This window comes from Monomorium pharaonis, chromosome 5 (genome assembly GCF_013373865.1).
Source record: "Monomorium pharaonis isolate MP-MQ-018 chromosome 5, ASM1337386v2, whole genome shotgun sequence".
NCBI lineage: Eukaryota > Metazoa > Arthropoda > Insecta > Hymenoptera > Formicidae > Monomorium > Monomorium pharaonis.
This window is the reverse complement of record NC_050471.1, coordinates 29,490,786-29,513,251: the sequence shown is the minus strand read 5'-3', so window position 1 is coordinate 29,513,251 and position 22,466 is coordinate 29,490,786. Positions and strand designations below refer to the sequence as shown.

Below are 22,466 nucleotides of genomic sequence, written 5' to 3'. Positions count from 1 at the left end.
AAGCTACGTACAATTCTCGAGCATCATGACATTCGATCGCATTATGACGTGTTCGTAATTTATTATTATATTTTGTTATATTTGTTTGCATAACTATATACGCAACATTCATTCAAGCTGCGTTTCGATATTTACTGTCAGTATTGACAGTCTACAATATGTGACGTAAACTATCGATTTTCAGTACTGGCAGTGAATATCGGAACGCAGCCTCAGTCGGTTTCTTTGACATATAATATTCATCAGTCAACGGGGATCATACGAGAATGTTATTCCTTTTCCCCTTGAACTCATTGTTAGATAAAATACTTTCCCCTAACAGTAATAATAACAAAAATCATGTATAAACTTGTGCATTTCTATGTTCGTTTTTCCTTTTCTTTTTGTTCACGCTCTGCTCATTCTTACGTACATACAAATATATCTTTATAATGTGAGCATTGTCCACGTATATAGTCTAGAAATGCACTTATAAATGATTAGATACACTTCTTATTTTTTTACACCTTATCCACACATTTTAGTCTAGGAATGCACTTAAAAGGGATTAAGATACAATATTAAGCAAGAATCATGTAAACAAGATCAGACTTATTTTTCTAACCAGATAACTATTGTCTTAAAAACACTTAAGAAAAGAATGCATTAGTAATTAGGAATTTTCCTTGTCCTTATACTTTGTTTTGGGCATATAAATACAGTACCCTGTGACTGCAGCAGCAGTTCTCTCTCAATTTTCTTAGAGTATTCTTACTGTTATGTCTTAATTATAAGTGATAATTGTAAAACTTATTAAATAAAGTTGTTTTCTTTGTATAAAGAAAATTGACAATTCTTACAATAAAAGCATATACATAGCCATTCAAGATAAGACGTTTTAGTATAATAATAATATATTTTTTATAATTAAAATCGGATGTTTTAATTTTGCATTGGTCATTCAACGTCATTGTAAATATATTTATATTCTTTCTCTTTTTCTTTTGTTCAAACGGAAATACTTTGAATTACAAAGTAATAAAAACAAAAGCTTATAAAAGGACATAGCGATAAAGAGCATTATAAAATCTGACTAGCTTAATAATCATATCTAATAGTATAATTTAAGTATATAAATAATTATCATGTTATATAAGTAACAGTAGCTTAAATAAAACTCGTCATTCTTTATTTGTAACTCAAACGATATCAGTAATTGCGAATATCAAAATACATTCGACAGTACATCCGACAGAAAACAGACAAAGATAAATACACATAAAATACATAGTATTTTTTTAGATTATCCAATAAAATAATTAAAACTATGGAAGAAACATATGGATCATGGAATGATATTAATTCCGGTGAGGAGATTGTTATTTCTGGTATTGCTGGCAGATTTCCAGATTCAGACAATATATATCACTTACGGGATAATCTTTTTAATAAAGTTGATCTTGTCAGAGCAGATCATGATCGGTGGAATATGCGTAAGTAATTATAATTGTATAATTATATATAGTTTTATATTTATGTTTAATTGTTAGATAGAATGTGCCAGTTTTTTGCAATCAAGTGTATGTAATTATATATTTACGTTTCTTCAAAATTTTTAATTTTTAATAACAAAATTAAATGTTATTTTAATTTAACCATATACGATTAAGTTTTTTTTCGATATTTTCCATTTTTGAGAAATAATTACGAAAACCCGTAATTATAAATATCTATATACATATTTGCATGCTATCCATGCCCATCCATATGTTCTATTCTTCATGTTGAAACGAATTTATCTCATATAGTGTCAGCTGCGTGATAAAACTTTGAAAATAAATTAATAGAATAAGATAAATACGAAATTGAAATAGAAGTTTTTTAAATAAGTTATATTTTAATAATAATAATAACAATAATAATTTAAAAATAATAATAACAGTTGCTAAGGGTGAGTGGAATAAAAACAGCGAGAGTATAGAATAGCAAAGAACACAGTATTTATATTCAAGTCTCGTTCTCACGATTAACAAGTAGTACCGTCTTCGGTACCCGATGGCGCCACAGGTTTCAGAGTTACTTTTTTCCTTCCCCCATGTATCCCCTGCCTTTGTTCTTCATAACGTTTTTTGTGCTCAAAGGAGCCACATCTCAGAGTATAAGAAATTAGTGTAAGATGTCAAAAAGGAAAGCGGACATAGAAGACATGCAGAAGCAGATGAGAAGTTTGCGGAAGAAACTGAAAAAGCTGACGAGGGCGGAAAGCGAAGAGGCTACGAAACCACGGGCGGCGACCGCGTCGCGTGCTGCAACCGAGGAGGTTAGGACACCACGCGGTCAAACCGCGCAGGGGACAGAACCCCCTGCAGAGGTTGTCTCGGATATGGAAAACAAAGTGTTTGGTGAGTAACAGAACTGAGCAGAGCGCGGGGACAAAAGCATGCAGAAACCACTCGCTCTCCCGCCTCGTTCTCCACAAACACGCACTTCACCGCCCACGTGGCGCGCGCAGACCCGACACCCCAGGGCGATGAGCCTTCATTCGAGGGAGAACAGATCGTACGATAAAATCTCGCGGCGATGAGCCTCCACTCGAGGGGGGACAGATCGCACACTATAGCGAGTCAACCGCACACCGGCTAACCCCCCTTCTCTCTCTTTTTATTTGGGCAGCCGTCACGAGTGAAAAATTAAGCACCGCGGACGAGACCGAAAATGAGCCAAGATCAAACTCCTCTACGTCAGAAGAGGGCTCAGACACCGAGCAGGAAAGTAGGACGGACATAGAAAACACCGAGGAGAATGCGGCAGAAACAATGGTGAAGCTCAGCAACGAAACCCGAGAACGCCTGTGCCTAAAAGCAGAACCAGCTCAATCGGATAATATTGCCCTACACCCAGCATTAATCGCAGAATGGAATACCTGGCTGCGCAAGGGCCTGTATGAAGGAGACGAAGAGGAAGATAAGAAGCGCGAGGAAAAGGAGAACGAATTACGAGACGAAATTATGAAAAAATTCCCAAGAAAGGGGGGCCTACATGCAGAGGCCCCAAAATTGAACCAAGAGATCCTCGCCTATATGTCCAGTACGGCCAAAAACAGAGATAAACATTTCGTCTCTGCACAGAACGCCTTGGGTTCAGCAATGATAGCAGTGGCAAAGTCCATCTCTCTAATTCTGGAACTAGAAGAGGACGACATTTCAAGCATGCTCACGCACCTGTTAGGTAACGCAGGCAAGCTGTTAGCAGGCCTACACTACCAACACTCGGTTATGCGAAGAGCCTTTATACTTCCTGGCATCGACGAGAAATATCGAGAGCTACTCAAAAAGTCAGAAATAACGGAAGACTTATTTGGGGAAGACTTATTCAAAAGGCTAAAGCACACCAAATCTCTAGATAAGGTGGTAGAAGACCTCGCTCCGCGCCAGCACAGCAAAAGACCCTTGAAGACTCCTAATTGGGGAAACAGGAAGAGCCTGCCGATGAGACCCAGGGGCGTCGCGCAGCAGGCGAAGAAAGGAGCCCCTCAGAAATCTCTGCGTTACAAGGACCGACAGAGATACTCCCAAGGAAACAAACATGCACTTTCAAGACCAACACGACAGAACCACCATGCTCGCTAGAGGAGAGAAAGGTAGCCGGCCGCCTAAAGTTTTTCTTTCACAAATGGGAATCAGTGACGAAAAATAAATTCGTACTAAACTGCGTACGAGGCTACAAGATTCGATTCTCGGCACAACCTCGGCAGACAACATTCCCAACGGCCCCCCTTAATGCACGGATCCCAGACTTTCGAGGATATCAGAGGGGCAATTAACAATCTGTTACAATTAGGAGCTATTAGACGGTGTAGGCCGGAGGAACCTCAGTTTATATCCTCTTATTTCCTAACCCCAAAATCTGACGGGAGTTACAGATTCGTATTGAACTTAAGGAAGCTGAACGAATTTATTCGGACAAAGCACTTTAAAATGGAAGATGGCCGCACGGCGGAAAAATTAATCTCCAATAACTGTTATATGGCAAAATTAGACCTGGAAAATGCATATTTTCTGATCCCAGTAAACAAGAACTCCTCAAAATATCTTAGATTTATATTTCAAGGTCAGTACTTCGAATTCGTTTGTTTGCCTTTCGGTCTTAACGTAGCCCCTCTGATATTCACGAAGGTCATGAGGCCGGTTGTAAACCAACTACGGAAAAAAGGGTTATTGTCTATTATTTACCTTGACGACATCCTACTTGTCGCTTCATCTAGGCAGTCGTGTACAAATAATGTAACAGCGTCAATCGAACTAGAACACTTAGGCTTCATTATAAATTACAATAAAAGCAGCCTCCAACCGAGTCAGAGAGTCGACTTCCTAGGCATAACATACAATTCAAGGAAAATGACACTAGAACTGCCAGAAGCAAAGAAGCAAAAAATTTTAGATCTATTGGAGAAATTTAGCTCGGGGAAGAGCGTTTCCATTCGCCAATGGTCAAGCTTTGTGGGTTCAATCAACGCATGCTGCCCAGCAATAAAATACGGTCGCTTATATACAAAAGAACTGGAACGCGTTAGATATTTAGAACTGCTAAAAAACAATGATAATTATGACAAAATAATCCGCATCCCAGAGAAGCTCGAGCCGATCTTAACTTGGTGGAAGGACAACATTATAAAATCTTCAAACCCTATTAGAAAGGGTCGGTACAAGCACGAAATCTTTTCCGACGCGTCCACCACAGGGTGGGGCGCCTTCCACGAAGGAAGAACGGCTCGAGGTTTCTGGACGGAACCCGAACAAAAATGGCACATTAATTGACTCGAACTCAAAGCAGTACTACTTACCTTAAAAAGTTTTGCAAAGGATTATAACGACTCTGAAATATTACTGCGCATTGACAACACTACTGCAATAGCTTACGTAAATAAAATGGGAGGTGTACAACACCCAAACCTACATAAGATTGCGAAGGAGATCTGGCAGTGGTGTGAGGCGAGGAACATTTGGATAACGGCTTCATATATTAAGTCCGGAGATAACGCGGAGGCGGACCGCGAGTCTCGAATAACAAACATAGACACGGAATGGGAGCTGGCCGACCACGCATTTCGTCGAGTGGTAGAAAAGCTCGGACACCCGGAGATCGACTTATTCGCTACACGAAATAACACCAAATGCAAAAAATTCCTAGCTTGGAAAAACGACCCAGAAGCATGGGCAATTGATGCATTCACGGTGAATTGGCATTCGCAAGGGCTATTTTGGGCATTCCCGCCATTCGCTCTTATATTAAAAACCCTCAGAAAAATCGTAGCGGACCAAGCGGCCGGCATAGTCATAGTTCCGTATTGGACCACCCAACCGTGGTTCCCTTTATTCATGAACTTACTAATCGAAAAACCTTTGATATTCAAGCCTTCACCAAATCTACTCTTATCCCCTTGTAGGTCCATACAACACCCACTAGCAGCAAAGATGTCCCTGATGGCAGGAAAATTATCCGGGAGTCATTCCGAAGGAAAGGATTACCAAGCACATCCCTCAATATCTTCGAGGCATCATTGACCGAATCAACACATAAACAGTACGCGGGACCCCTAAAACAATGGTGGTCCTTCTGTGCGAGCCAGGGGCTGGACCCGTATCGGCCAAAAGAGGTGGACGTAATCCAATTCCTAACAGAAAAATTCGAAAAAGGAGCGGCGTATGGATCTCTCAACTCGATGAGATCGGCAATCTCGCTGATTAGCGAAAACAACGTCGGAAAAAGCAGCAACATCTCTAGACTCTTCAAGGGAATATTTATGCTGAGACCAACGAAGCCCAAATATGATCGAACCTGGGACGTGAATATAGCCCTGCGAAAAATCGAAGAGTGGTACCCCTGGAGGAACTGACCCTCGAATACCTGACTCAGCGCTTGGTGCTACTGCTTGCATTGGGCACGGCGCATAGAGCGCAAACGCTAGCGTCAATCAAATTAGCGAATATTAAACGTAACACAGAAGAATACGAGATAGAGATACCGAACAAAATCAAAACTTCCCGCCCAGGATCATACCAACCCCTACTAGTCTTACCAGTCTACAAAGAAAACCCCAAACTGTGCATCGCGTCAACAATCGACGCCTACATTCAGAAAACAGCTCAGCTGAGAGGTAACATAGATGACCTGTTCGTTACAATTAAAAAACCAACAAGGGCGGCATCCACAGCAACGATAAGCAGATGGATTAAGGCAGCATTGTATCGCTGCGGTATAAATGAAGAATTCACAGCACACTCTACGAGACATGCAGTAACATCGGCAGCACTAAGGAAGGGAATGGACCTGGAAACTATTCGGAAAACAGCCGGCTGGTCAAAAAATTCTCAGGTCTTCGCAAAATACTATAATAAAACTATTCCTCCAACAAAAAAATCCTTTGTAAAAGCGATCTTTGCATAGCAAACGTGCAATAGAATTCCGCCCCCCCCCCAAAAAAAAAAACTTGTGAGAATGCGTAAAAGTCACGAAAGCGTGTATCTCTCTACTTCCATATGTTGCTTACAAAAAAAAAAAAAAATATACACTAACCAAATAAAAATTATCTCTCTAAACATCTACTTGTTAATCGTGAGAACGAGACTTGAATATAATTGACCGATCAAACGATCTTGGAGAGAGATGTTCGATCGTAATTATATGAAGAGTCTCGTTCGAGCGATTACTCCCACCCCAGAGTATCAATTATCCCGACCCAAAGTCGTAGTAATTTTTATTTGCAAACTTTGGAACTCTAAACTATATGAAGAACAAAGGCAGGGGATACATGGGGGAAGGAAAAAAGTAACTCTGAAACCTGTGGCGCCATCGGGTACCGAAGACGGTACTACTTGTTAATCGCTCGAACGAGACTCTTCATATAATTACGATCGAACATCTCTCTCCGAGATCGTTTGATCGGTCAATTATATGTTTTTATAATAATTATAAAAACAAAAAAAATAAAAACAAAATGAAAAAATTTTTAACAACAAAAGTTTAAAAAATGGAGACAACTACCACGTCCTCGTTCGTGTCTTTGCCACAGACTCGACTTGTCTCCGAATAGACGCAATTTTCAATCAATTTGATAGATTTTCGACACTTTCCACAGATCTCCCGAAAAAAAGACTGTCATTTCCACTTCTTATACGGCTCATAGATATCCATGAAACTCAAATTTTAGGTTCCTTTTGTAGTCGGAAAATCGACTTTTAATTTTTAACATCCTTCTTTTTATTATGTTTATTGTAGATATTTAAATACTTTAACCAAAATAATATGAAAAATTTATAAAAATGCTGACATTATTTTAAATTTCTTTCTTTCTTCTACCTCTGTCGTAAATCCATGCAATGTATCAAGGGCTGATTTGAACTGCTTTCCTGAAGGCATTAAATAATACAACCAATTAATCCAGCACCACGGTTGAAGTAGTCGGTCCATTATTGACTTGGATGCTCTAAAAGTATTAAAATACGATTGGCATTTAATTTACTAACTTATTAACTAATTATACAGGGTGTCTGGTATTTTTTTATGGGATGTTTATGAGCAGGTAGAGCGCATGAAACTGAACAGAAAAGTTCTTACCGTTTTTCCATTTTCACAATAGTTAACAAGTTAGTGACTTGTAAAATTTTTTTGTATTAGCCCGGCCTACCGGCAAATGCAAGCGTGCTGAGCGCCCGGCTGCGGCGGCCGCTCCTCACCAGCGCTTGAACCTTGTGATTGCTAGGTGCGCGGAGGGAGTTGTTACAACAAGCGACAATGGCTACGCACAAGCGACGCGTAACGCTAAATTCTCCCTTCGAGTTATGATAGTTCCTTACGTTTTTTAATGAAAATAAAATGTTTTAACGACAAAAAGTATGTGTATACGTGTACATACATGTGTACAAAAAATATCAGTTTTAATGCTTAAAGAAGTGATTACTAAATTTATTTTTTTAATAAATAACAATTATTTTTAATAAAAAATATTTTTTTGATGATAGTCTTAAACGTCGTAAACGGTCATTATAAATTTTAAAAGAAGCTGTTATTATATGCTCGAAACAAAATTTATGCTTCTTCAAAAAACATTAGAAAATTTTATCGATTAAAATGGAAATGACAACCAAATAAAATGTTTGTTGCAACTTTATATTCTTAATTAAAAATTAAATAACTAGGATATTTATATTTTTAATAAAATTAATCCTTGTGATAGATTTTTATAATACACGGAAAAAACTTTATGGTAAAAATTACTATGGTAAGTAGTAAACGCGGGCCAAGAAGAAATTATGAAAATTTTTATTATGTTTTTCATCAAATTACGGCAATATTTACACTACTTAATATATGATATAATTCTCTGAAATTTCTTTTTACAGTTTGTTTACTATCATTAATAATAAAATCATACATAATTTTACTATAAAATTTTTTCCGTAAATTTATGAATTTATTAAATGTTTGAAAACTTACAAACAATATTTATTTAATTTAGGAAAATTTTAGTATGTAATGTGTATGTGTGTGTAGGGGGGTTCTACACACATACACGAGCTAAAGAATAATCACTTTGTGACAGGAAAATGATTATGCCTAAGTTCCGCGATTTTATATCACTATTACTATTTACGCTGATTACTATACACGTACACGTAAAAAAATATGATTCTAGTTCTCTTAAAAAAATCAATTATTCACTTTTAATTTTATTTTTTTAAAATAATTATTTTATCTTTAATGATTGAAAAGAGTATTCTGTTGATAATAAACACCACACTTCACATAAAACAAATAATATTTAACATTTTCGCGTATATTCACACACATACACACACACACACACACACACAAATTACACACAAATTACAAACCAATTCTTGAATTAAGGAATAATCATTTTCCTGTCACAAAGTGATTATTCTTTAGCTCGTGTATGTATGTATCCCCCTCTCCCCACACACACACACACACACACACACACACACACACACACACACACACACACACACACACACACACACACACATTACACACTAAAATTTTCTTAAATTAAATAAATATTGTTTATAAGTTTTCAAACATTTAATAAATTCATATATTCGTAAATTTACACGGAGAAAATTTTGTAGTAAAATTATGTATGATTTTATTATTTATGATAGTAACCACGAACTGTAAGAAGAAATTTCAGATAATTATATCATATAAGTAGTTATATCATATAAATATTGTCGTAATTTGATGAAAAACATAATAAAAATTTTCATAATTCCTCCTTGGCCCGCGTTTACTACTTACCATAGTAATTTTTACCATAAAGTTTTTTCCGTGTATTATAAGTCTATCACAAGGATTAATTTTATTAAAAATATAAATATCCTAGTTATTTAATTTTTAATTAAGAATATAAAGTTGAAACAAATATTTTATTTGCTTGTCATTTCCATTTTAATAGATAAATTTTTCTAATGTTTTTTGAAGAAGCATAAATTTTGTTTCGAGCATATGGTAACAGCTTCTTTTAAAATTTATAATGACAGTTTACGACGTTTAAGACTACCATCAAAAAAATATTTTTTATTAAAAATAATCGTTATTTATTAAAAAAATAAATTTAGTAATCACTTCTTTAAACATTAGAACTGATATTTTTTGTACACATGTATGTACACGTACACACATACTTTTTGTCGTTAGAAAATTTTATTTTCATTAAAAATGTAAGGAACTATCATAATTCAAAGGGAGAATTTAACGTTACGCGTCGTTTGTGCGTAGTCATTGTTGCTTGTTGTAACAACTCCCCCCGCGCGCCTAGCAATCTCAAGTTTCAAGCGCTAGGAAGGTGCGGCCGCTGCGGCCGGGCGCTCAGCGCGCTTGCATTTGCCGGTAGGCCGGGCTAATACAGAAAATTTTACAAGTCTCTAAGTTGTTAACTATTGCGAAAATGGAAAAACGGTAAGGACTTTTCTGTTCAGTTTCATGCGCTCTATCTGCTCATAAAAATCCCATAAAAAAATACCAGACACCCTGTATAAGTATCCTATAATGTAATTAAAATATAACCCTGAAATGTCATTAAAGTTAATAATCAATTTGTTAATACTATTATGTAAGAAAATATTGGTTATTTTAATAACAATAACAATAAAAATTTGGAAACCAACATTCGTGTTGCTGATGCATATGCGGTTGTGCCTTCTTGAGCATGTAAGTTCACACCCATTGCTGTTTCTGCAAAATAATTATCCACATAGCACGGAATATTATGGTAATATCACAGTAATATTGTTCTTCCATTACAATATTACAGTGAAATATAGTATAAATACTGCAGAAATATTACAAAAATATTACTAGAATCCCAGACAACACGCTTGTCAGAATGAAAACTTTAAGAGAACTTTTTTAAGAAAACATTTAGATATCTTGGAAATGATGTCAAAATGATAACATTTACCAGAGACGTCTACTAAGAGAGGTTTTTAAGATATCACATTGAAGAGTCTTACTTAAGTTTCTTGAAAATGTTATCCTTATGACATCAGTTAAATGATATCAGCTTGATATCTCATAAAAGATATCACAATGCTGTCCGATTTTTGAGCCGTCCATGCGCGTCGTAGTTGACTCAGAAATCAGACAACATTAAGAGGTCTTCGAGATATCTGATTGAAGAGTCTCATTTAAGTTTCTTGAAAATGTTATCCTTATAACATTAGCTAAGTGATATCAGCTTGATGTCTCATAAAAGATATCACAATGCTGTCCGATTTTTGAGCCGTCCATGCGCGTTGTAGTTGACTTATAAATTAGATAACATTATAATATCTTGAATGAGAAATCCATTTGATATTATTTAAAAATTATCATAAAGATAATGTTTTCAAAAATAACGGTTTGCCTACAATTACTGTGCACAAAAAATGCACAAAATCTAAATTTATCATGTACTAAACAAAAACAGAATAATAAAAACCATCTAATTAACCATTTGAACGCTTCAAACTATTAATGCTAAAAATAGATCACAATTTCCATCAATTAAATTATTAAGGCTATGGAAAAAGATAAATTTAACAATATGAAATTAATAAGTAAATAAATTAATGCTATTTATTTCTAATGTTTTGCAAAATTTAATTGCTTTTATAAAAAATAATATAATTGCGTCAGTTTATAACATATTGGTATTATATGTATAAGACAATAACAAGTACCCATATCGATAAGTCAAATTGGCGTAGCAGATAGAGAACAAGGTTCGTCATCCTAAGGTACCGGGTTCAAACCTATCAGCGGCAAATAAGAATAAAATAAAATAATTTAATTTAAATTTAATTAATCAATAAAAATTTGTCCTAAATTTAGTATGTTACTGTTGATAAAAATAATTTTAAAAAAATAAATTTTTATTTTATTTTTTTATCTTTAGTTGCAGTTTAAAAATATCCGATTTAAGAAACCTTTTAGATATCCAATTTAAGAAATTTTTTAGATATCCGATTTAAGAAATCTTTTAGATATCAGTTTTATGATATCTTTCTGTTCTCAAAAAACGGCGCATTGGTTAACATTCTGACATCATTATGTTATCTTTTAGAAGTCTCTTTATGTTATCATTTTCAGAAACAAGATATCTTTTAGAGATCTTTTTGACAACATATTGTTCACTGGGATATTAAAATGTCTGCCGAAATGGATCACAGTAATATAATGGTGATATATCACGAATGTATTACTGTAATATTTACGTAGCATTTTTGTAATATTATATTTTTATTTTTTATTTTCCTATATTTTTTATATATTTATAATTTTCAAAAAATATTTATAAATTATATAATAATACGTATTTATAAAATAATAAAGTAATGACGTCTTAATGTTAATGATTACGTTTACACATTATCCTTAATCGGATTTAGTATTATCGGTTGTTAGCCTAGCACACATCTTTCAGAAAGCTTTGTTATGAGTGACACACTCATAACTGTAACGGTTCACCTTTCCCGATCGCCTCGGACAGGCTCGCCAGATGCCAGGATTCGGGAGAAGGGGGAAAACCAACTTACGTATACCGATATCAAATTAACAGTCCCTTATTATAAAGCTTATGCTATGTACATACTTAGTCTACGGGTAATATTATGCTAGGCCTTAACCTACGGAGAGATATTTACAAGATATATACAGGCTAGTCTAACGGTATCCGGATGGGAGCGCGCTTATGCACAGCATCGTAGTACGCGGTCGCGGTCGCGAGGTTTGCGGATTGCAGGAAACCGAAAGCCGGCGTGCGCCAGGCGGCGCGCGGCGAGGCGGTCTAATGACCGGTCTCGTCGGCGGGAACCAAGAAGTCGAAAGTCGGCGTGCGCCAGGCGGCAGAGCGGTCTGATGACCAACCTTGTCGACGAGGAATGGTCCTCGATCCGGATCGAGCTCGCTTTTATACCCGTCGGGGCGATCCCCACGCGTTCCCAGCAGCGTGGTGGGATCGGTTTCCGACGGGGATATTAGACTTTCGGGAGGGGCGTCCGTGGACGCCGAGTCTCATATAGTGGGGCGGGTGGTCGGCCCCGGGACTTAGTGACAATCATCACATAACGATAAAAAAGGTATCAGTAGCACGATGACGTAAGTCGGTCAGCTGCAGCAGTCAGCATCGAGCGCATCGCGCGAGGTTTTGCGCAATCCGCTCGACAATTAGCGCAATGCTCCTTAGACAGCACTTGCTGTCTAAGCAATAATTTGGAATACTGACCGATTTACACCCTCACGCAATCCTCCCAAACTACTGAATTATCGGATACATGTATAAACCGGCGAAAGAAGGTGAGGAACGGGTCAATCCGAAATAGACAAACTAAGATAACACACGACACTCTGCTTTGCGGGATCGTGTATCACCGATATAAATCATTGTAAATACACAACCACGACACTCTGCCTTGCGGGGTCGCGATCTATTCACTGTAAACGAATACTATAATAAAAGTGTTCAAGACAAATAACAGTGTAAGTGACCAAATACCTTCCTCGCGAGATCTGTGGCAGCGATTCCCAATCGTACTCACAACGAGGGGTACAACAGCTTTCTGAAAGATATCTTGTAAATTAATATTGAAATATAACAATGTAATCATTTAGAAATATTTGTGAAACATTTCATTAAAATCATTTCCGACTTTTTCAGAGAAGTATTTCAGAAATATTTTGTATGTAATGTCTAAAATATATTATTGAAAGTTTTCAAAAATGTTATATTTAAAAGCTTTGTGGAAAATATCTTGAAAATTAATATTGAAATATAACGTTGTGTGCATTCAGAAATATTTGTAAAACATTTCATCAAAATTATTTCCGAATTCTTCAGTAAAATATTTCAGAAGTATTTTGTATGTATAATATTTAAAATATCATTAAAAGAGAGAGAGAGAAAGAGAGAGAGAAAGAGAGAGAGAGAGTTTTAAAAAATTTTATATTTAATATGACAATCGACATTGAAATAATTCTGAATGTCATTAAAATATTTAATACAAATATTTCTTATTTGATTTCTAAAGTAAAATATAAAAAAGTTTCTAAAATATTATTAACATAACTACTTTTGCTTTACATTATTAATCTTTTTTCTCGCGTCGACGTGAGCTGAGTACAACCCCATACAGCACATCTTTCAAAAAACTTTCTGATAGATATTTGGCAGTGTGGGAATTCATTGTTGTGTGGCAACTCATTGTCAGTAAAAAACTGTAAAATTTTATCTTATAATAATTTATAAAAATATAAATTAATTATACATGTTTTATTCTTCTGACAACATCTATTGAAATGATCTATAACAAATTTGTGGATGCATAAACATAAAGTATTCGTGGATCATCACTACGCGTTAGGTTGCATGCGATCATCGAAGTCAAACAATATCGACCATGGCAGACACTTGGATGGGTGACCGTTTTTACATAACACTGGAAGATTTCAGGAAGTTTTCAGAAAGCTATCATTGAAATATAAAATATATCAAGATAATATTTCGGACATGTTTTGAATATATTTCAGACACATAAAGTGTCCACTTTTATGTCAGAAATGTATCTGAAATATTTCTGAAAAGTTTCAAAAATATATTTCCGATATATTTTTGAAGATTTAAAAAATATTTCAGATATATTTCTGACATTACATGAAAGCGGACATTTCATGTATCTGAAACATATCTGAAACATATCTAAAATGTTTTTTTGAAATATTTCATATTTTATTAACAGCTTTCTGAAAGATTTTTGAAATCTTTCAATGCTGTGTGGGCTGGTTAATCATAGCTATTTTATTTTTTTTTAAATGTAATTTGAAATCTAAGCACTATCGATGTCGTTAAACCTGATTAAAGTAACGTGTAAACGTATTCATTAATGACATTTTAACATTAGGATGAGTTTAAAAATAACTGAAGTAAGCTTTAAGCCGTAAGAAATTAATCAATCACAATCAATTATTTTTCTCGTTTTTGTCTGTGATTTATCAATTTCTTATGACTTAACTTAAAGCATACTAGTTATTATACTACTTATCATAAATCCTCACTTAATTTAATGTGAGTGATATCAATTCTAACATATTGCTATTTAAAATGTAATATTGCTACAATATAACCTAATATTTTAATGTTATTTATAAACATGTAATATGTCAATAATATTTTTGTAATATTTTACTGTAATATGTAATATTGTTGATATATATTGCAATTTTGCTGTGATATTACTATAATATTCCGTGTTATGTGGGTACTCAATTAGTGTATTTAAATAAATGTATATATTTACATCTTTTTAATTTTTCATAAAAATGACTAATAAAATTAAAATTGTAATGTGTAAAATGTATTGTATTAATAAAGATCTTTTCAAAAAATATTATATTAATTGAAAAAAATATAATAATTACCGCAAATAATATCAAGAGCAGCATTGACAATAAAGGGAAAAATATCAAAGGCTTTCCCAGAATCTTTCTCTATTTTTCTTTCAATACACTTTGTTAAGATCTCTGCTTTTTCAGAGAGAACTATAGCAAATTGATCTAATATACTAAAATGAAACGTTGGCCCAATCAGTTTTCTATCGTGGGTCCATTGTTTTCCTAAAGTAACATTAAAATGTAACATACCTATGTTATAAAAATAAAAAGAACTACAAAATTGATTTAAAAACATGTAGTATTGTTATCCTTTTAATTTTTAAAGCAAAAGAAGTTTTCTGTTTTTTCTGTTTATTGGCAATGGATGTTAAGGGAATCCTAAAGCTGTCTATTTTATCGACATTTTATTCAACCATTTAGTTTTGAATTGAATTTACAGAATTGAAAATCCTTTTACACGTTTAAAGTACGTACACAAATAAACCCGAGGACGATCCGTACGGAAAGAAACTATTAAAAACTATTGAAAAATAACTATTTAAAACTATTGAGAGAACTATTTGAAATTTCAAGTAGTAAATTCAGACATTACTATTGGAATCGTCAATAGTTTGATTATTATTTAGTATTGAAATGAATAGTAACTATAGGTATTTATTACTAATGGAATTGTTAATAGTTTACTATTGGTGTAAATAGTAACTGTAGGTGTTTACTATTTATTACTATTGAAATCATCATTAGATTACTATTAAAGTGAATAGTAACTATAGGCGTATGTCAATAGTAATGAATAGTAATGTTCGAATTTACTACTTAAAATTTTGTAGTTCTCTTAATAGCTTATTTTTTACTCACAAAACATTTTTTACTCACTTGTATACAAAGAATCTCGTGTATTTTGTGTTAGGTATTTTTGTTACACCCTGTATATTAAATAATAATAATAATATAATATACATATAATATATTATATATTAATATATTATATTAGAATATGTAAATATTATAAACAAAAAAGCGAAGCCATCTCAAAAGATGGCACAGTCTTAGTGGGTTCAAATTTAATACAGCTCGAGGTTAGCTCATAGTGAAGATGGTGATATAAAAATAATTTGTAAATGTCATTGTGCCGCTTTCGAGTTACACAGCAAACAAACAGACAGACACACCAAACAAATTTATTATAATAGATATGTGTAATATGTGTATATATACATTTTGCAAAATGTACAATTTTTATAATTAAAATTTTTATATTTGTAAAAATACATAAATCGTAATCCAATATTTATTAATTCTACCATGAATATAGAAATAATTAAATCTTGATTCATTAAATGAAATAAATAAATCTTATAATTTACAGAGCATATATGCGCGCGCGCGCGCGCGCGTGTGTGTGTGTGTGTGTGTGTGTGTGTGTGTGTGTGTGTGTGTGTGGCATGTGTGGTGTGTGTCGTGTTTGAAATATTTTGAAGCCAAATATAGAAAAATATCATGTGTTCGGATTTACAATTATTATCAAATCATTAGTAATATTACTTATAAATAGTTACTATTCATGTAGTTACTTTTCAATTACTGTTTAGTTAGGTAGTTGTAAATAGTTATTATTCAGAACTATGCGCCAATAGTCATAGTTACTATTCAATTGCTGTTCAGTTACGATTTACGTAGTTACGATTAGTTACTATTTGAAACTATTCACCAATAGTCGTAGTTACTTTTCAATTACTCTTTGGTTACATAATCATAAATAGTTACTATTCAGAACTATTCACCAACAATTGTAGTTACTATTCAATTACTATTTATGCACGTAGTCACCAATAGTTACTATTTAAGTTACTACAGAAATTGAATAGTAACTATAAAAATTTGAATAGTTCTTAATAGTTCTCAATAGTTCCTTTCTATACGGGGATTAAATCAAGACTAAAAATGCAAAAAACTTTTAAAGTTTATTTGTTCATAAAAATATTTGTTTCAAATTTGAATTATGTAGCTCATACGTACAAATGAATAATACACCTCAGTTTGGAATAGATTGAGGAATAAGATTATATTCGTGAAATTACAATTACAAGCCGTAAAAATAAGTTATTTATTGATCAAATTTTGTTCATTTAAGCGCTTTTACTAAGATTTTCTTCATCTGTAGTGAAAGCGATTAAATGAACAAAATTTGATCCAATGAATAATTTATTTTTACGGCTTGTAATCGTAATTTGACGTATATAGTATTATTCCTCAATCTAGTCCAAACTGCGGTGTACCATTCATTTGTACGTATAAGCTACATAACTTGTATTTTGAAACAAATATTTTTATGAACAAATAAACTTTACAATTTTTCATTTAAACATTTTACTACAGACTTCTACAGATTACTACAGAAAAATATTTAGATACCTACAATGATTGAAGTATATTTTCAGGGTTACGTTACAAATACGAAATACAAATACACATGTATATCTGTCAGACAAAAAGACTCGGGAAAAAATGTTTTATGTTATATAAAACTTATATGTTATATATTATATAAAAACATATATAATATATATGTTATATAAAATGTTATATGTTATATAAAACGTTATATGTTATATAAAATATAAAAAAATGTTATATGTTATATAAAAACATATATAAATATATATAAAATATTTCCATGTTTATACTAGTTTTCTTTCTTTTGTAAAATTTCTATTTAATGTAAAAAAATAATAAACATACTGAAAAGACAAACTAATTTAAAAATTAATTTTTGTATTGTTTTTTTTTAAAACTAAGAGTATGAAAAATTGTCCATATATAATCGTATATATTTCGAAATATATATGATTATATATGAACAATTTTTCACACTTAGCTTTTTTAAAAAAAGCAATGCAAAAATTATTTTTTAAATAGTTTCTGTCTTTTTAGAATAACTATTATTTTTTTATATCAAACAAAAATTTTACAAAAAAAAAGGAAACTAGTATAAACATATATAGACATATTTTATATATATTTATATATGTTTTTATATGAAACATTTTTTCCCGAGGAATAAAACTGTTTTTATAATGTTACAACTTACCCAATTAATCTATTTTCTATTATCTATTATAAGTTAAAGTAAAGGAAATAATACTTTTACTAAAATTTTAGATGCATAAGAAATGTATAATAAGATAAACGGTTTAATTTTATTATGCATTCACCTGTAGAAGTTAAAAGTCCGTTACCCAACCATTCTTTTATAATATCATAAGGGATCCCTTTTGTGATATTTACAGTGCTCGAAAGAATAACCTGTAAATGTTTGAAAGAAACGTAATAATATTTAAAAAAAGATATAACATATTTTTAATGACAATTTATATAGTATATTAAAGGAGATCTTTGTTTATAGAGCTCAAAAAAATTGAAAAAATTTTTTTCAGTTTAATCGATAGTAATACTTTTCAAGAATATACAGTGAAAATTGTAGATCAAAATCTCATAAATTATAGAAGTTACAGTTCAGAGACTACGAGCGCATGGAGCAGGTAGCCGGAAACTCTACGATAGAACACGCTGCGACTGACCTCTCCCTCCTTTTTTGCCTTTTTAAAATTCTCGTTTGCATTTTGTGTGTTTTCTCCTAAGCCCTTTTCTAACAAATCATCTCTCGATAAGTTTTGATAAATAGAAGTGGTGTGCTACGAAACATTTGAATTTGGGTGCAAAAATTATAAAAATCCTTGCTTTCATTGCTATTTTGCATCTTCAATGAAAGATACTTTTCTATACTGAAGATGTTGAATGAATTAAATATAAAAATTGGACAGAACACAAATTTTTTTGCTGAATCATATGATATCGCGAGAGAAGAGCGTCGCAGCTTATGCAGCACTAGGGAGGCTCGAGCAGCTCGCAAAATGGAATTAATTCTGCAAAATCAGTTTCATAAAGAAGCGGAGAGAACATTATATGTCTTTGGAATGCCTGATTAGCTTCAAATTGCTGTAAGTTTTAAAAAACTACTACTTTTCTTTGACAAAAACTTTAAACGCGTTTTACTCGAATTCGTATTTTTCAACTTGGCGTGCGTGATAAAAAAAACTACTTGACGGATCGAGTTGAATCAAATTTATTTCAAAAAATTATTAAATTTTCTTCTAGATACACCTAAAAAATTAATAAAAGTAAGTGTTTTACATAATTTTTCACTAATAAAAATTGAAATATTGAGGCAAAAAATAATTTTATTTCAAGGACTTAAAAATTTCTTAAATTTTTAACATTTATTTAATTTTTTATTAAGGTTTATTTAGAAAGTGTTGGCATAAAGTTTGACATGCTTTTTGATTATTTGTTTTAGACCAAAATTAAAGCCGCTATCATGTACGCCAACAGATATGTCCAGCAATAAGGCGTTTCCAGATAGCACATAAAATTCAAAAAGAACTCAATTGTATGTCACCAATTATGAATTCTTTTTGAGATGCAAAAAGAATTCTTCTTACAAAAAGAATTCTTTTTGCATTTCAAAAAGAATTCATAATTGGTAACATACAATTGAGTTCTTTTTGAACTCTTTGTGCTATCTGGGTTAGGAACATCGGTTAATAAAATCAATTAAAAAAGCCTTTTTTTATTATATATACAATTTTTTGTGTAGTTAAAATATTAAGTAAAACGCACTAAAAGTTTAAAATATTTATTCATCGTCAAAAAAATATTTATTAATTATAAATTGTTTTAAAAAATTGAAGAAAAATTTGCTTTTTTAAGCTTCTAAACGAGAATCCTCCCTTAAACGAAAGTCATTGAAATACCTCTTCGTTTAAGAAGAATTATGTCAATAGTGACAATTTCTTCTAATTGTCACAGAAACATAAAAAATATTTTATTAACGAATTAAAATTAGTATTTACCTCTAAATATTCTGGTTTGTACACGACAACAAAGGGCGTGCTTCCAATCCACTGTACAAATATTCCTTCTTTAGACTTCTCCATAAATTTTAAAAGCCACGTTATGCGTTCTAACAATTAGATTTATTAGGTTTATATTATTTTAATTAATATACAAATTTATAAATAGCAAACTTTTGTATTCCACGTGTGCGAATACACAAATAACACTTGTAATAAAAGAGTAATACTAAAATTATACGTATACAATTCTGTACCATACTCCGACAGTGTCAGTTGCTCAAATGTCATTCCAATAAGAGGATATCCGCCGGTATGGGGAATATTTTTAAGTTTCTGTCGAAGAACATACTCATGATGAACTATCGACGAAACTGCGTAAATCACAATAATGCAAAGAGTGTATAGTGCCAAAAAGATGAAATCCATTCTCGTGATCTGTGAACACTTCAAATAATTTAAGTTACCAAATACATAAACACATTATTAATTTTGGTAAAATGGTATTAATATTATAAATATTATACCAAGAAAATTGCATCAATATAGCGTTTTTCGGTGTGTCACTGTATTTTCAATATTTATTAAAATATTTTTCAAAGGTACTTTCACAATTGCGATAAAGTCATACCCAGAGAATATATTTCATATCAATAAACTTATTAATAGAATTAAGTAGTCGAGAAAGATAATTTTTTACTAGTTATTTCAAGACTATGGTTTTTAATAAATATTTTACATTAAATAATTTAGCAATAAATATTTTATGTAATGTAGTTAAATTTATAGCTTTATTGTTTAACGCACATATACATACAAATGCAACTTATCAATCTCTACTTGCTTAATAAAATCTTTCCAAAAATTAAAGTTTTCACTAGGTCTATATCAAAATTTTCTTTATTTTGTATAGATTAATTTTGTTTATCATAAATATTATTATAAAAATAAAATTGCCTACATAGACAATAGAACACATTCAAAAATTGCCTTTCAAATAAACCACTAGTATCTTTGCATGTACCTAATAGAATTATCTTTCACCGAATCTACTAATTATCATTCTTTTATTTTATTGGTAATTAATATTATTAAATATTTTAATAATACTTAGGAAGTATATCTATTGGTTATACTTATTGTCTCTATATAATGTCAAAAACGTTAGTATTTTTATGACACTTCAATATTTATCACGACAATTATCACCAAGATTATATTAAAAAATATTATTTAAAAAATTACAGGAAAGATTGTAGAGCTTATTACCTTCTTCCATTCAAAATTCAATCGCGGAATGAGAGTACAATGTCCACGGAGTCTTGATCCTTTTATACTTCTTTTTTATTTCATGACACTCAATTCTGCAATGATAAACACTCACGCAACGATTGGACAATTAAACACTTAATTTCATCTGAGATCTCCAGTATCTCTCAAGTTTTATAAATATTGTGCTATAAATAACGCTTCTATAACTGATGAGAATAAAAGCTATGCTTAAACGTTGCATTTAAAAATACGATAATGCTTATGCTTAAGATATTATTTGAGTTGAGTAGTAATTTAGTTAAAATGTAAAAAGTTATTAATGAAATTAAAAAGTTAATAATTTTTAATTTAATTTAGTTAATTATAAATTATTTAATTTTTAACTTAAACTAGTTATTTTTGAAACATATAAACTTTAACTTATAAACCTTTTTTCTAAATTAAAAGTTTTATCTGGACAAAAGAAAAAAAAATATAAAATAAATATTTATTCCTGCATAAAAACAATATTATTTGTTATTTCATATAATTAATATTATAATTAAATTTACAAATAAAATATTAAATACACTGGCGCAAAAAAACGGGATAAAATTTTTGACCGAATTTTCAGGCAATCTTCAAAATGATGCAACTTTGCAAAAAATCATCCAAATTATATGTACTTTTTTTTAATTAAAGAGAAAAGACTCTACTTTGAGAATCCGTAGGCGGAAGTTTGATTTGTTAAGTGTAAACCTTTTGTATCGCATAAAAACCAAACAGGTTTTTAAATTATAAAATGCGTCAATGATGTGCATCAACTTTACATACAACGACGACTCGCAAGATTATGTAAATGATGATCATGCGAGAAAAGAATCAGTGCACGACGGAATGACGTCTGCTGCAACCAGGTCGACGAAGTAAGTGCTCATCACAATTTTTTTGCCACGGTACACCTGTCAATATACCAGTTTCTCCTTTGCGACAATACGATATTTCATTTTTCAATGTCTCTTTGGTTTTGTTTTTCAATGTTTCTTTGGTTTAGTTATTCTCTTAATCTTTGACCCTTCATAACTCGAAAACTGGCCATTTTCAGACCTAGCGCTTATGAGGACTTTTGATCAAGATGTCATGAACTACATACATCAGTTTCAGCCAATTTGATTGTACCCCCTTTTCTATTTGTTTTGTGCGGAGTTCTTTCTTATCACTTTTTACAAGTTTCTCGTTAAAATCTTGCTAATATTAATCCAGATTCTTTCAGAAAAGTTCATTTTTTTCTAAGCAATTAAAAAAAAGCATGTCGATACGATGTTTTTTGTTGATTGCACACGAGTTTGAAATTTGCACTGCATTCTAGAGTAT

At 32.0% G+C, this 22,466-nt stretch overlaps 2 protein-coding genes across 5 annotated transcripts; one reads left to right on the top strand and one right to left on the bottom strand.

Annotated features, from left to right (window-relative positions):
- Nucleotides 1–2,770: 2,770 nt before the first annotated feature.
- On the top strand, nucleotides 2,771–6,468 carry LOC105830633. Its single transcript, XM_028191838.2, has 2 exons — nucleotides 2,771–3,619; nucleotides 5,426–6,468. Exon 1 carries the CDS (start codon nucleotides 2,796–2,798, stop codon nucleotides 3,606–3,608), a length of 813 nt encoding a protein of 270 aa, XP_028047639.1. The 5' UTR covers nucleotides 2,771–2,795; the 3' UTR covers nucleotides 3,609–3,619; nucleotides 5,426–6,468.
- A 715-nt stretch (nucleotides 6,469–7,183) lies between these two features.
- On the bottom strand, nucleotides 7,184–21,429 carry LOC114254204 (cytochrome P450 4C1-like). 4 transcript variants are annotated; one of them, XM_036286824.1, is made up of 7 exons: nucleotides 21,111–21,428; nucleotides 20,099–20,288; nucleotides 19,842–19,951; nucleotides 18,144–18,234; nucleotides 14,956–15,150; nucleotides 10,170–10,236; nucleotides 7,184–7,465 (listed from the first exon to the last, which is right to left on the bottom strand). In XM_036286824.1, exons 2-7 carry the CDS (start codon nucleotides 20,268–20,270, stop codon nucleotides 7,294–7,296), a joined length of 807 nt encoding a protein of 268 aa, XP_036142717.1. In that variant the 5' UTR covers nucleotides 20,271–20,288; nucleotides 21,111–21,428; the 3' UTR covers nucleotides 7,184–7,293. The 4 variants fall into 4 exon arrangements, with proteins under 4 accessions (XP_036142717.1, XP_036142718.1, XP_036142719.1 ...); XM_036286825.1 differs by lacking the exon at nucleotides 21,111–21,428 and adding an exon at nucleotides 21,087–21,104; XM_036286826.1 differs by lacking the exon at nucleotides 14,956–15,150 and having other exon boundaries at nucleotides 21,111–21,429.
- Nucleotides 21,430–22,466: the final 1,037 nt, after the last annotated feature.

Bases quoted from the DNA above. Each gene is read 5' to 3' on its own strand.
- LOC105830633 (XM_028191838.2), top strand. From the start codon at position 2,796: ATGGTGAAGCTCAGCAACGAAACCCGAGAACGCCTGTGCCTAAAAGCA.
- LOC114254204 (XM_036286824.1), bottom strand. From the start codon at position 20,270: ATGGATTTCATCTTTTTGGCACTATACACTCTTTGCATTATTGTGATT. The intron at 18,235-19,841 runs GTAAATACTAAT...AAACATTTACAG, and splicing joins ACAAACCAGAATATTTAGAG to GTTATTCTTTCGAGCACTGT. The intron at 15,151-18,143 runs GTGAATGCATAA...ATGTTACTTTAG, and splicing joins CGGACTTTTAACTTCTACAG to GAAAACAATGGACCCACGAT.